This window comes from Prionailurus bengalensis, chromosome E2 (genome assembly GCF_016509475.1).
Source record: "Prionailurus bengalensis isolate Pbe53 chromosome E2, Fcat_Pben_1.1_paternal_pri, whole genome shotgun sequence".
NCBI classification, from domain to species: domain Eukaryota; kingdom Metazoa; phylum Chordata; class Mammalia; order Carnivora; family Felidae; genus Prionailurus; species Prionailurus bengalensis.
In genome coordinates this window covers 7879461-7894197 of record NC_057352.1, presented here as the reverse complement: position 1 = coordinate 7894197, position 14737 = coordinate 7879461, and the positions used below count along the sequence as shown (strand labels likewise).

Below are 14737 nucleotides of genomic sequence, written 5' to 3'. Positions count from 1 at the left end.
TAGTTCAATTTCCTTTAAAACCAGAGGTTGGAGGGGGGATGAATAGAATCCAGCCTGGATGATAATATTCATCTTTGCAGCAAGACAACCAGACAATACAGATTTTAAGGCTTTTTGTTGGAGGGGGAGGAGCTCGTGAAGGCCAAAATGCCAAAGACCCATGGAAGTCCCAACACAGCCTGTTAGGGTAGCAACTTTGTTGGTCTTGTTCACTTTGGGGTCCCAAGTCCCCAAACAGGACCTGATGTTCTACAAGCCTGTGTCACATGAAGAGTAACTAAATGACAATGAGCCAGCATCAAGCGCTGATTCCCTTCCTTCCGCCGGGTGACCCCATATGTCTCTCTTCTCTGTCTTTGAGACCAGAAGTGCAGAGAAAGGAAACCCTTTTTGGATGAAGTCCCCACCCTCACCTCCCATGGCACTCCCTCCAGCCCCCTTCCTCTAAGTACTCCCCCTACCTCGGAATTTCCTGTGCTGTTTCTCACCCCAGAGTCTCCGCATATGCTGTTCCCTCTGCCTGAAACATCCTTTCCCCCTGCTCTGCTTGGGGAAACTTGTCATCCTCGTCCCCACCCTGGTCTGGCCTCTCCCTTCCTCTAAACCTACATTGCCCAATACAGTAGCCACCGCCCTTTTGGATATAAATTTTAATTAATTAAAATAACATAATTAAACATTCCTTTCTTCCATTCATGCTGGTCATTTCAAAGGATCCATCGTCACACATGGCTGATGGCTGCCATATGGGACAGCACAGAGGTAGGACAGTTCCTTCAACACAGAAAGCTCTAGACCTCAATAGGGTGCGCCCAAGCTACACTCTCACTGTGCTCACCACTCCGGATTGAAACTACCTCTGTGTTTCATTCATTCATTCATTCATTCATTCATTCCAGAGGTACTTATTGAGCACCTGATCCACGCCAGGGGCTGTTCTAGACGCTGTAGATGCAGCCATACACAAAATCGACAAAAGTCCCTGCCTTCGTGGAGGGCAGGCAAAATAAATTAGTAACATAACGTGGGTCAGGTGGAGGTGTGCAATGGAGGAGAGGGGGACTGTAATTTAAAACAGGGTAGGGGTGCCTCGGTTAAGCGTCCGACTCTTGATTTTGGATCAGGTCATGGTCTCGTGGTTCGTGGGTTCAAGCCCTGCATCGGGCTCTGCGCCGACAGCACGGAGCCTGCTTGGGATTCTTTCTCTCCCTCTCTCTCTGCCCCTTCCCCTCTCTCTCTCTCTTTCTCTCTCTCAAAATAAACAAACTTAAAAAAATAAGATAAAGTACTGCAGTCAAGGAAGGACTTTCTGTGAAGATGTAATTTGAGTAAACCCCAGAGGAAGGGAGCCATGCATACAGCCAGGGGAAGACTATTGCAGGCAGACGGAACAGGAAGTGCAAATGTCCTGAGGTAGGAGTGAGTGTGGTGTGCTCAAGGAACAGTCAGGAGGCCGACATGTATGGACCGGGTGAGTGGGGGTGTTGAGGGGTGGGAGAAGAGGTCAGTCAGGTTGTAGAAGGGCGATAATGGACGGGATCTATTAGTTTCAGATGTCTCCCTGGAGAGTATTCCTTTAACTACTCTGCACCCACTTATCCCAGTGTAGAGTTATTATAATTATTTGCTTTTTTGTTTATTTTCTGTCTCCCAGGGCAAGGAGCCTACCCAATTCCCATTCTACTCTTCTTCCTTGATAAGAAAACCCCAGGGGCGCCTGGGTGGCTCAGTCAGTTAAGCGTCCAACTTTGGCACAGTTCGTGGGTTCAAGCCCCACGTCGGGCTCTGTGCTGACAGCTCAGAGCCTGAAGCCTGCTTCAGATTCTCTCCTTCTCTCTCTGCCTGACCGCCCCCCCCCGCCCCGACCTGCGCTCTTTCTCTCTCAAAAGTAAATAAAACATTAAATAAATTTTTTTCAATCTTCCTTAGCACCTATTGAGACTATATTTCCCAGACTCCCTTGCAGCTGAGCGTGGCCATGGAACTGAGGCCTGCACAGATGCACGAGTGGAAGTGTTGCGTGTTTCTTTGGGGAGGTCTCTTCAGAGGTGACCCCAGAAGCAACAATGCGCCCTCTTTTGCCTTCCTGCCTTTCCGTTCTTCCTTGTTCCTGCCACCTGGAAGGCTGGTGCCACGGCTAGCCCGCCAGCCATCTTGGACCGTGAGGTGACTTCATGGTTGGCAAGAAAGCCAGGATGGTGCAACAGAAAATGGGAAGGATCCTGGGTCTTCGTGACCATGGCGCCTGCCCCTGGGACTCCCTACTCCAGCCTCCGTCAATATCACAGAGACGGGACTTGCCTTGTCAGCCCCCGCTGTTCCGGGGTTTCTCTTACACGTAGCGGACCCCAATTCTGCCAAATCCACCCCCTGCCCCCAAATGTAAATTCTCTAATAGAAGTGGCCTGGATTGGCTTACTCCTGCAACCCCAGGGCTGAGCAATAGGTCCAGGGTATACCGGGTGCTCAGTAAATGTGTGCAAAATGATGGGGGGGGGGGGTTGGGGAGCACCCAGTCAGAAAGGATGCAGGGACCACGGGGGGCAGAAGCAGTTCTGGACAGGACACTGAATACAGAGTCCAGGCTGGGGAGGGCGAGCCAGGGATAACGGGGAGGTGGGAAGGAAGGTGAGGGAAGCATCTGGCAGGAAGCATGGGAGTGGGGAGGGGTGGGGGGCAGAGTGACAAAAAGGGGTTCACAATGACAGGGGAGGGGTGCCTTTGTCTGAAGAGAGTGCAGAGTGAAGGGAGAGGCGCCAGATTGGCACGCCAACACAAGACACCTCTAAGTGGAAGAGGAGGGATCAAATAATGGGTTAGCTTGACACAAAAGGGGTCAGCGTGGCAGAGGAGACGCCAGACTGATGGAGAAATCATAATAGGGTCTGAGGAGGCGGTTGGACTGACTGCCTGAGGGGCACACTGACTCAAGGTGGGACAGGCTGACCTCCAACGACGAACGCGGAGCGTCCCCTCCCGCGCAGCGGGGGCAGCCAATCAGAGTGCCCGGGTGCGCGTGACGTCACCGGCTGCGGGCAGACTCCTCCCCGGCGGCTCCGCCAGAGGTCCAGCCCTCCTCCTGTGCCACCTCGTGGGCCGGTGGTGGGTCTGGGGCCTCAAGGGCAGAGTGCGTGCCCAGGCTGGAGGCTGAAGATGGGCTGAGAAACGAGTGCCAGGGAGACAGCCCCTGAAAGGGGTGACGGGGGAGAGAGCGGAGGGAGAGACAGACGGAGAGACAGAGACAGGCAAAGGCAGACAGATGGGGAGAAAGAGACGGAGATGGGGATTCAGAGCCGGGGGTTGGGGGAGGGCAGGAGGGGAAATGAGACAGCGATGGCAAGAGAGAGCGCCCCAACAAAGCAGGAAGAGAGGCAGTCCTGAGAGGCCCTGAGACCGGGAGGGCCAGGCAGGCCCCAGGAGGCAAAGAGTCAAAGAATGGGACCAAAAGGGTACGGTCACAATAATCAGGGGGGAAACTGAGTCCAGAGGCTGAAACTGGCACCCAGACAGAGACTGGGCAGAAGGGGGGGACAGTAGTGGGATGACCCCTTGGAGTCAGTGACCAGGCAAGAGAGAGAGCAGCTGAGATAGCCAAAGCCTCACAGAGGGGAGGACAGATGGATGGACAGCAGAACCCTAGGAGGAGACAGCCCAAGAGGCACCTCGACGGACCTACGGTGGACCTGCCTGGGGTCTGCACCCCCACTGTTGGCATCGGCAGGTCCCTCAGTACCGCCCCCTCCCCACCTTATTGGCCCACGTCTGGGCCCATCTGGGGATTGTCTCTGGAGCTCAGATGGTGAATTCTGTGAGGGCTGGGATCTTGTCTGGCCGTAACCACGGTTCACACGGGGAGGGGCTGGCATGCTGGCTGGCTGGCACTTGGTGGATACGCCACGCGTTTGTTGTATAAACGAAAACGGGACTCGCCCTCTCTGTATTTTGGAGACTCTGCACCTGAGATGCCGTTGTAGGATCTCTGGGGGGCACGTGCAAGGCTCACTGGTAAGTCGTTGTGGGGTCTCCAGTTTATTTTATGGCCTAAGAGGGCTCAGCGTCTATTGAGAGCCTGCTGTGCTAAGAGCTGATCTCATTCAATCCTCAGAAAGACCGGCAAGATTGGCTTTAGCCCCACTGTACGGAGCGGGAAACTGAGATGCAGAGAAATGGAGTAGTGTGGTCCAAGTAACACAGGAAGTCAGAGGAGGTCAGGATTGGAAGGCAGGTCTGCCTGGCTTGACTGCTTGTGCACTTCTGTGCTGACCTTCGGGGGAGGGATGGAGGCAACAAACGGAGCTGGTCTTGGCCAGACCCGTGACTGTATCCCCAATAGAAATCACGGATATTTCCATATCCCATCACATGGTTGCAGATTTCTTGAAATAGTGTTTATGCTCCTCATGACTTTTACGTTAGAGGAGTTAAGATCCATCACGAGGTCTTGGTGGCTAATGTGTTGACAAAAAGGCACCGATATTACTGTATCACAAGTTTTGCTTTTACTGTGTGTATGTGTGTGTGTGCGTGTGTGTGTGTGTTTAAGTAAGCTCTAGGCCCAACGTGGGGCTTGAACTCGTGACCCTGAGCTCAAGAATTGCACGCTCGACTGACTGAGCCAGCCAGGCGCCCCACGAATTTTGCTTTTCAAAATATTTTGAGGGGCGCCCGGGTGGCTCAGTCGGTTAAGCGTCCAACTCTTGGTTTCGGCTCAGGTCATGATCTCACGGTTCGTAAGTTCAAGCCCCGCGTTGGGCTCTGCGCAGACAGTGCGGAGCCTGCTTGGGATCCTCTCTCTCTGTCCCTCCTTCTGCCCCTCTCCCGCCTCTCAAAATAAATAAATGAACTTAAAAAAATATTTTGATAACTGTAGTATCAGTGTAATTGGCTTCTTTTGTTTCCTTTTGTATTTTATGTTTATAAGCATTATTCTGAGGACTATCCCAGCCTTCCAAGGAGGATCCATGGTCCCCCAAAAGCCAGAGAATCTGGTTTTAGAGTAAATAGCCCCTTGGCCACCGAGCAGTGGGTGCGGCCTATGGGAAGAGGGGTTCAGAGGTCAGCGTCAGAGGGCAGGGCCTGAGCACAGAAAAGTAGGAAGCGCTAAGAGAGAGGAAGGGTGGTGTGTGACCTTTGGAGGAGAGGCTGGAGGGTGGGAAGAGGCACCAGCAGGGCTGGTGCCCCAATAAGGGGCCCGGCCCAATGACAAGCCCGCCAGCTGAGGGACCAGCAGGCCCGCCAGAAGAGTCAGGGCCATGGATCCAGTTGAAATACTGCCTCCCTCTCTGAGCCTCAGTTTCCCCTCTGGAAATGAGCTAATAACCGATCCTACAAATGAATGAGATAACCCATGTGAAATGTAGTGTCCAAAATATGATCAACGCCCACGACACTCTGTCACAGGGAAAAGCAGAGCAGAGACAGAGCTAATAATTAATATTTGAATAACCCCCACTTGTTGAGCACCTATTATCGTGTGCTGGGCCTCTGCCAGAGACTGCCATCCAGGACATCGTTTTGCCTTCCCTGAGACTCTTGAAGTGGGACAGAGATGGAGGAGAGAGCGTGAGGAGCAGGGGGTGAGGGAACAGGAAGCAAGTTTTAGGAGGAGAATCAGGAAGAGGATGGGCAGGGAGGAAAGGAAGCCCCCAGAATGGGGAGAAAGGAGGGGACCCAGGAAGCGCAGTGCCCCTCCTGGATCGACGGTAAACACAGTGGGGTCAGGAAGGGTTTGCAAGGAGCAGGACAGAGGTGCCAGGTTGGCGTGTGCACCCCCAGCCTCTTCACCACTACGCTCCCATCCCCCAGTGCAGGCAGCTTACCTCGGTGGCAAAGAAGCCTTTGGGCCGGTGTTTGCCCAGCGACGCAAGGCCACCAGGTCCAGGACTCTCGCTTGCGCTGATGGTCTGCTGAGCTGCCGCCAAAATTTCATCCAGTTTGTCTAAGGGGAGGCGGAAGAGGCAGTGCAATGAAGCTTGCTTTGGCCTCACCAGAGACGGAGCTGCCGGGAGCCCAGACAACGTTTTGTGTGGACCAGAAAAGGGCACCCATCCCCATGGACACAGTCTCCAGCCCAGAAGGCAGGGCCCAGCGGTGGGAAGAGGTGAGGGCAGCAAATAGGACAGTCGTCCTAGGAGGGCAGGTGGAGGGGTGGGGGTGGGGCAAAAGGAAGTGGGGGGAGAGGCTGCGGACAGAGGTGGGAGCTCATACTTGACGTGGCTGGGGCAAGGTTGGGGTGGGAGGTGGCTCAGCTCAGCTCAGCTCGGCTCAGCTCAGAGGTGGCCAAAGGGTGCGCAGGCGGGAAGAGGGTCGGAGTGGCTCCTGCACCCCAGGGGGCGTGGGGTCAGGGGTCCTGGGCAGCCCGGGGAGCCCGGGGTGGGCCATCTTACTGAGAGCCATCTGATACACGGTCCGCTTTTTCTCCATGCTGGGCACCGGCGGAGGCTGCTGCTCGTACTCTGTGGGCAAAGGATGCGGATGAAGTCCAGGGGCGCCCCGAGGGACGGGGCGGAGCGGGCTCGGCCAGTGGGCGTGGCCAGCGGGTGCGACCAGCAGGCGTGCGCAAGCGCGAGTGGGGCAGTGAAGGGCCCGGGTCGGGGAGGGGCGAGTCCGCCGGCGGGATGGGGACGGGGGGGCCCCCCCGCCAGTCCTGTGCCCACTCACCACTCTTCTTCTTCCAGGGGGAGACTAGCCCGGGGGAGAGGCAGTAGAGGAGCCAAGAGTTAGGACTTCAGGGGGAGGCGAGGGGCCCCCTCTCTGGAACACCCTCCTCCCTCAGGGTAGGGGTGGTCAGCTGCCCGATCTGCCCCCTGTCAGGGGAAACGGGACCCCCCAGGTCCACTCGGCCCTGTCTGGGGAGGGGCTGGCCTTCCTTTCTGTCGGGGGAGGGTGGGGAAGCTGGTGGAGGAAGAGATAGAGAATGGGGGTGGGCGTGAGGTGGGGCAGGTGGAGAGAAGCCAGAAAGGAAATAGGGACCCGTAGGGAGGGACGTGCAGACCCAGAGAGAGACTCGACAGAGAAACAGATATAAGAGGACAGAGGAAAGTCGACTCTCAGACGCCCCTTCCCAGCGACACACACGCAGGCCACAGAGAGTCTGACCCATGGACTGGGGGACAGGTTGAGGACGAGGACCCCTGGTCACTAACAACACTAACAAACTCAAGGTCTGGTTCAGTCCCCCTTCTGCCCCTCTCCCTCCCCAGCGCCTGGACCCCAGCAGCCCCACAGGCTCACCCATCTCCTCCAGCTCTGAGGTCATGGACTTGGAACGAAGAGAGATGGCTGGGGGCGGGAGCCGCTTAGCCTGCTGGGGTGCTGGAAGGTGATGGCAGGGGCGAGGCATCAGTACCATGGACAGAAGGCCCGTGACCCCTACCACCACCACCAGTGCTCCCGGATACCAGAGACAGCTGCCACCAGCATGCTGAGCCCTCCCCGTGTCAGTTTCTCCCCGGAAGGGTCACAAACAAGCAGCCCTGGGGAAGGGAAGGCCAGTGGTGGGGACCATTAAGCCATTAGGGCTTCTGAGGACCTTAGTCTGGTGGCAGTGGGGTGCCCAGCTCTGGCCATGCAAATGAGGAGGAGAAGCACCTTTCTTATGGACAGCCTCATCCATGTCCGGGTGCCTGGTGACCATCACCACCTTGACCATCAGCGTGTTGCCCCCTTGGCGGATCATGTTCACCACCTGTCGGTGGCCGACCTTCACCACATTCTGCCCGTTCACCTGTGGCACAGATGCCCCCAAACCACACAGAGTAGGTGAGGCGAGGGATGCTTTCAGCTTCAGAGTCCCCAGCTGAGTGACCTCCTGCTTTGCCCGCTTTACAGCACTGTTGGTCATTCCTCCTTCCCCTTGACCCTCCCCCCCACCCCTTCCCCTTACAAGGCCCTAATTTTCCTGGCCCCAGGGTTAAGGGGCTGGGCTCACCCGATTCACCTCTCTCTCCCTCCTTGTCCCCCCCTTGCAATGTGTGTGTGTGTGTGTGTGTGTGTGTGTGCGCGCACACACACACACACGCACAGGGGGACAGCTCTGTTTTCTTTTGAGATGCTTCAGAGAGGCCTTCAGAAGGAACCCCTGGAGAAAGAGGAGGCTGGCTGGGGGGCGGGCTGGGGGGCTGGGAGGCCTGGTGCAAAAAGAGTCTGCATTTGGGCAGCCAGATCCTGGTGTGAATCAGGAGGGGCCTGGGGATTCGTCGCCAGGGTTCCCGGCGTTGGGGGAGGGGGAAGCAGTATCTGTGGAAGGTGTGCTGAGGCTGGCACTCGGGAAGGCCCCTGGGGCCGGGGGTCAGGACTCACCTCGATGAGGAAGTCTCCCATCCGCAGTCCAGCTCGCCATGCCACGCCACCCTCATCCACGGACTCCAGATACTGCAGCGCCGGGAAGGCCGGGGTGGGGGTGAACTCCTCGATGGGGGTCTGCGCTGCAGATGGGGAGGAGCCGGCGGGGTCGGAGGGGAGGGGGTGGAGAGGCCGAGCAGGGGATGGGGCTCAGACCCAAGTCACAGAGGCCTCATCGTAGCTGAAGGACCGGCACCCTGGGGTGGGGTGGTGGGTGGGCTGGGGTCCCTTCCCCTGTCCATCCCCCTGGGTCAGAGAGCCCTTCTCCCATCTCCTCCCCGGCCGGCACTCACCCTTGGCCCCCCGGAGCACGAACCCAAACCCCTCACTGTCCTTCTTCTGCAGCAAGACTGTCTTCTCCTTAATGATGTAATCGCTGGCAACGGGGGTGGGGTGGGGGGGTGGGGGTGGAGAAGGGATTATGAGACACGGAGTCTGTGCTCCATCAGCCACCCGGTGACCTGAGCCCCTGCTCCAGAACCATTCATCCCCCACCCCCCGCCCTCCGAGGATCTTCCTCACCCACTCCGCTAGTGTTTGCTTGCAGCAGCCCTGACAGGCCTCCCCCTCAGAGCCCGGGCTGCTTGCTCTCCCACTCAGCCTTTCCTCATTCATCCATCCATGCCTCCATCCACCCATCCATTCAGCAAGCAGCTACCAAGCCCACTGTGTGCCCGCACAGCGTGAGGGACAGGGAGGTAAGCCGCCAGATCACCAGACAGCCCGCTTTGAGCTCCCGCTAGCCACTTCCTGTCGGTGACCTTGAGCCCAAGACTTTAACCTTTTGGGCCTCAGTTTCCTTGTCTACGATGTGAGGCAATAAAAGGCCCTACCAGACGAGGTCGCTGTGGGAGTTCAGTACCAAAATAGTTAAGAAGCACAGTGCCGGGCACATAGTAATCACGCTGGGTAGGATTCTTTCAATGCCTTTGGCCGAGTTACTAGGTCCAGAGGACACGTGTACTTCCATGATACCCCTCCCAACTCCTTGACTATATATATCCTACAGTAACACCTCCCCAGGTACCCAAGCACGTTGTATCATCACTTATTCAGCATGGTGCAATATGGTAGCTGCTACATGTATGTGGCTATTTATATGCAAAGTCATTAAAAATTAAATTGAGAGGGGACCTGGGTGGTTCAGGAGGTTAAGCATCTGACTCTTGATTTCGGCTCAGGTCACGATCTCACGGTTCGTGAGATCGAGCCCCCACGTTAGGCTCTGCACTGACCGTGGAGCCTGCCTGGTATTCTCTCTCCCTCTCTGCCCCTACCACCCGCTCGCGCCCTCCCTCTCTCCAAATAAATAAAAAAAAAACACTTAAACAAATTTAAAAATAGATAAAGATCAAATAGGGAAATTCAGTTCCTCAGTCTCACTGGCCACGTTTCAAAGTGCCCAGTAGCCACATGTGGCCAGTGGTTACCATGCAGGACAGTGCAGATACAGAACATTTCTATCACTGGAGAAAGTTCTAGCGCACAGCAGTGACTTCTCTGTTCCCTGGTATACCTCAAATGCATCTCCTTCACGCGCTGGATAGATTCCAGTAAAATGCAAATGCAAACGACCCGTGAATACGCGGATAGTCCCCTACCGCCGCCACCAAAGCCTGTCAGCACATTTAGGTAATGGTCACATACCCAGGAGAGTTCAATGAAACCCAAACATATTCCACGAATCTCAACCCCTGCCTGGGCTCGCTCAGATAACAGCCCCAAAGCCTTGACATCACCACTGCGCGCCTCAAGATGACATATCCATTCCGTTCCAGGAACCCCAGTATACAGCGGAAATACCCAAGCACCCTGATCCAGCCCCACTCCCCTCGGCAGCCCCAGGAACACCCTCAGTCCGCCAGAACGCACGCCCCGCTGCACCCCGGGCGGCCTGTGGTCACGTCTGAGACCCGTCCAGCACAGACGCAGACCCCTCAGTATATCCCAATAAAATCCATCAGCCCTAACATACTCCAGCAATAAGCGTGCTCCCCGCGCACTTTAATCAGCGACTCTCACGGATTCGGCAAAACAGCCCTCCACGAATACTCCAGTAGGTTTCGGTAACACCCCCACACATCCCAGTATGCTCCAATAATAACTCCCCCTCACTTGGATCTCAGTATATTCCCATAACCCGCCCCCTGAACACATCCCAGCACACGCCAATAATACCCACTGTGCTCCTACTGTATTTCGGCACCATCCCCCGCCACACCGGCAGCCCTGTGCGCTCTCATGACCCCACGGCCTCCACTGTCGCTGTCACATCCATACATCTGGACCACAGAGACAGCGTTCTGCACATGCGTGTGCACACGCAGACACGCCTAGCAACCGCTCTCGCTCCAAGTTCACCACGGTCCATTAAACGCGCCACACCCTACCTATCAGGTCTTCTTGATCTTCTCTTCAAGCCAGGGATGGGTCGCCCTTGTAGCAGGGTGGAAGGGGTGTGGGAAGAGCGGAGGGACGGGGCTTCGGAGCAGTGAGGGAGGAGAGGGGAAGAGAGGGGAGGCAGAAGGAAGGGGTCGAGGCCAAGGCCCACAGAAATTGGTTCAGAGGTCAGGGCTCCCTTGCTCCGGCCCAGGCACTCTGGGACGCCCACCGCCGTCCCTGCCCGACAAATTCCACGGAGCCCTTCTGCCCTTGCTACGTCCATATCCGCTCCGGATCTCCAGGTCCCCAGCAGCCACCAGTGCCCATCCTTCATCCCTCGCTGGCAGCCGTTTCTCCTTCCGTCCCTGCTACCAACCCCTACATCTCCCACACCTCTCCCCGGCCCCTGGCATCCCTCCTTTACCCCCACGTTATCCTCCCACTCCAGACATAAGCCTTCCTCAAACCCCCCAGCCCCCAATGTGATTCAGTGAAACTCCCATATCCATCATATCCCAGGAAGAAACACTGGCCACGTGCAAGTCAGTATCTGAAACCCTTCACGGCTAAATAACTCAAGTGTCTCTCACAGCCCGCCTCTGAGGTAGGCATAAGTGCTATTTCCACTTTATGGGCAAGGAAAGAGCGGCACAGAAAGGTCAAGTAACTTGCCTGAGGTCACGCGGCGAGTAATCTTCAAAAACACAGAAGGAAACACCTGGGTAAACGCAGGTATGGCATCCCCCACTCGACTGCACTCAAATACCTCCACACACATACATCGGCCCCAAATTGGCCATGAGCTTCCCCCCCCCACCCGCCCCCATTCAGTGCCTGAAATGTATCCCAGGCTATGCCAGTAGCACGGCAATTAGTGACATTCATTGACCCATTGCTGAATGCCAGATGCCGTTGGGTGCATTTTACATTTATTTATTCACATTGCCTCACAACACCCCTGGGAGGGGGTGGCTGTTACTGTTCCCATTTTATCAACGAGGAAACTGAGGCACTGGGAAGTACATGCTCGAGACCACACCAGCTGGAAAAGGGTCAGAGCCAAGATCTGAATTCCTCACAGGCAACCCATACACCCCAGCGATGTCCAAACCCCCTCAGATCGTCACAACGCCACCTCTGTCCCTCCCTCTCAAGCGTCCCCATCCGGTATGTGCTCCTTTCTGTCCCCACTCCCGTGACTTTCTCACCCAGTCTCCGGCCACCTTGATGTTTCCCCCATGCCACCGTGTCCTCCTCCAGCCTTCCAACTGTCCTGTTGCCCCGACAGTTTCCCTCATCTCAATGTCCCCCATCCTCAGCTCCTGTGGGTGCCCCTTCACCCCTCTGCACCTCGCCCCCTGCTCCTCCACGCCATCTGAAAGCTCCACGTTGTCCCAGCCCCCCCCATTAGCTCTCGCTTCTGTCAGCCCTCATCACACGCCACGGGGCCACCCCTCCACCTCCAACTTGGCCTCTGCACACCCGCCAGCCCCTTCCCCAAAGGGTCCTCCGCAGACCTCCGGGACCTCCCTCCCCCTCCCTTGGCCTCGCCCTTCCCAGGTCTTCTCACGCCTCAGTAGGCAACCCCACCGTGTCCCCTACAGCACCCCAGGTCCCTCCCATACTCCCGAGTCCCCCGCATTCTCATCCGTGGAAGCCTCTTCCCACTTCTGCACCCTCAACTCACTTCCTCACACACCCTTCCGCCTCCTGGTACTTGCAGCTGCATTTCATTTATATTCCCTGCATCCTCTCCGTGCTCTCCCTGTGCCGCCTTGGATCCCCACCCCCAAACCCTCCTCACAGATCCTGCCTTTCCCTCTTCACCCCATTTCCCCACACACCCCACACACCCCACGCACCCTCTCTGCTCCAGCACCCCTGTTCCCCCCAACTTCAGGGTCCCCCACTCTCCCCTGTTCCATTCTCCTCGGCCACCCTCCGACGGAGACCCCCTGCCCCCACCCCTGCCCCAGTACTCGCTACCCACGCGACGCCCCATCCGCGCTCCTACTGCTGACTGACTACCTGCCCTGCAGGAGCACGCACAATGCTCCCCCCCAGGCCATCCCTCGGCCACCCCAGAGTGGCCTCTGGAGCCCAGCGGCCAGCTCTTGTTCTCCGGATCCCACACACAGAGACCGCAGCAGCATCCACTCCCCCCACCCCCACCCCCACCCCAGAGGTGCCTCTCACACACCCAGGATCCCACAGCCCAGAGCGTGCTGCCGTACAAGGCACCCCCTCGGGTACTGGGCCCCTCCCCATGTCCCCGGCTCCAAGCGTCTCTCCATGGCCTGCACAGAGGCCCCCCGCGCGGGGAAGCAGCCCCTTCCCGTGCTGAGAAGTAGCACACACAAGCAGATGCAGCTCCCCGGTGCAGAAGCCCGGCCAGGGCTCAGCACACCTGCCCCACACAGGCACAGACCCCCTGGAGGCAGGGAGAGGGGCACATGGGGACAGAGACACATGGAGAGTGTAGAAAAGGGGGGCCTGTGGGGGAGGGGACAAGCCTGGCATGAGAGGGGAGGTATTGGGAAACACAGCCGCAGTCCCTGGGACAGGCCCACTCCATCACACACACACACACACACACACACACACAGTCCCCAGACAGCCTCTCTATCGCTCCAAATTGCACACAGAGACAGACACCGTCAAACAGGGACACACAGATGGACACAGCTGTGGTGGGGGGCTGGGAGCCCACCATCTCTCCATCTCTCTCTCCCACTCTCTCTTTCTCTCTCACACACACACATACACACACGCGTGCGCACACGGCTGCAGGCAGTCACACACGCACGCACATCGACACAGCCACACTGACACATGCACAGTCGCACAGTGACACGCAGCGGAAAAAGAGGAGGGGAGGGGAGGGGAGGCCGGGGGTGGGATGTGTGTGTGATGGGGGGGATGGCTGTGAATGGGAGAGAGGGGTATGAATGGGGGGACTTGCCAACTCTGCAAAGGGGTGTGGGGAGATGGGGATCGGAGGAATAAGGGCCTGGAATGTAGGTGCCTGAGGGGGAGCGCTCCACAGAATGGGGGCGGTGAGGGGGGCAGGAAGAGGTAGTGGGTTCGAAATCCCCGAGTGGGGTCCGGGGTCCGTTTGGAGGGTCTGACTGGGGGCAAGGCTGTGGAGGAAGAGGCAAGGGGGCCTGGAAGGGCCTGGAAGGGGGCTGAGGAATGTGTGTGGTGGGGGGGCTCGGGGAGAGAGGCCCAGGGACGGGGATGGGAGAAGGATTGAGAAGAGGGGTCCAGAACGGTTTATCACTGAGAGAAGGTGAGGGGAGAGGGGCTGGAAGAGGGGCAGCTTGGGGGGGGGGGCGGGGAGGAGTCCCAAGGCTGGGGGATTAGCGGCGGGGGGGAGGGTCGTCACAGCGGGCCGGGCCGGGGCCTCCCAGCCTGCCGCGGAGAAAAGGGGCGGCGCGCTCCGTTACCTGTAGATGTACCAGACGCTGCGCCGCCGGGGCCCCAGGGCCGGCCAGCTGGAGGAGAGCGCGGGGGGCGGCTGCGGCAGGGAGCCCCCACCGGGGCCGCCCCCGAGACCCCCGCCGCCGCCGACCGCAGACAAAGCCATCGCCGCCGCGGCCCCGGCCCCGGCCCCGGTCCCGGTGCCGGCCGCCCCCGCCGCCGCCGCCGCCGCCGCGTCCCCGTCCCCGCTCGGCCGAACCCCCGTGTCCGGGCCCCCAGGCCCCGCCTCATGCTGACCCGCGCCGGGAGGGGGGAGGGGGAGGGGGCGCGCACCCTCCCGCGGGAGGGAGGGCAGGGCCGGGGGCTCACATGCCGGGGGGCGCGGGGGCGCGGGGCGCGGGGTCGGGCCGCGGCGGGAGCGCGAGGACCGCGGACGGCGCCGGCTTCAGCACCGCGGACAGCTCCGGAGGCGGGCGCCGGGCGCGAGGCTTTAACCCCTTGGCGTCCTGCGCCGGGCGGCGGAGGGGGCCGGGCAGGGGGGGGAGGGGGCCGGGAGGGGAACGCGGGGGCCCCCTTGGCGGGAGAAGGGGGA

At 58.5% G+C, this 14737-nt stretch overlaps 1 protein-coding gene across 1 annotated transcript in view; it reads right to left on the bottom strand.

Annotated features, from left to right (window-relative positions):
- Positions 1 to 14737, bottom strand: part of SHANK1 (SH3 and multiple ankyrin repeat domains 1) — a 45605-nt gene that overhangs the window by 11123 nt on the left and 19745 nt on the right. Inside the window, 6 exon segments of the mRNA XM_043598416.1 lie at positions 5820 to 5938; positions 6387 to 6455; positions 7234 to 7314; positions 7591 to 7726; positions 8302 to 8426; positions 8637 to 8719. Coding sequence (XP_043454351.1) covers positions 5820 to 5938; positions 6387 to 6455; positions 7234 to 7314; positions 7591 to 7726; positions 8302 to 8426; positions 8637 to 8719 — 613 coding nt within the window.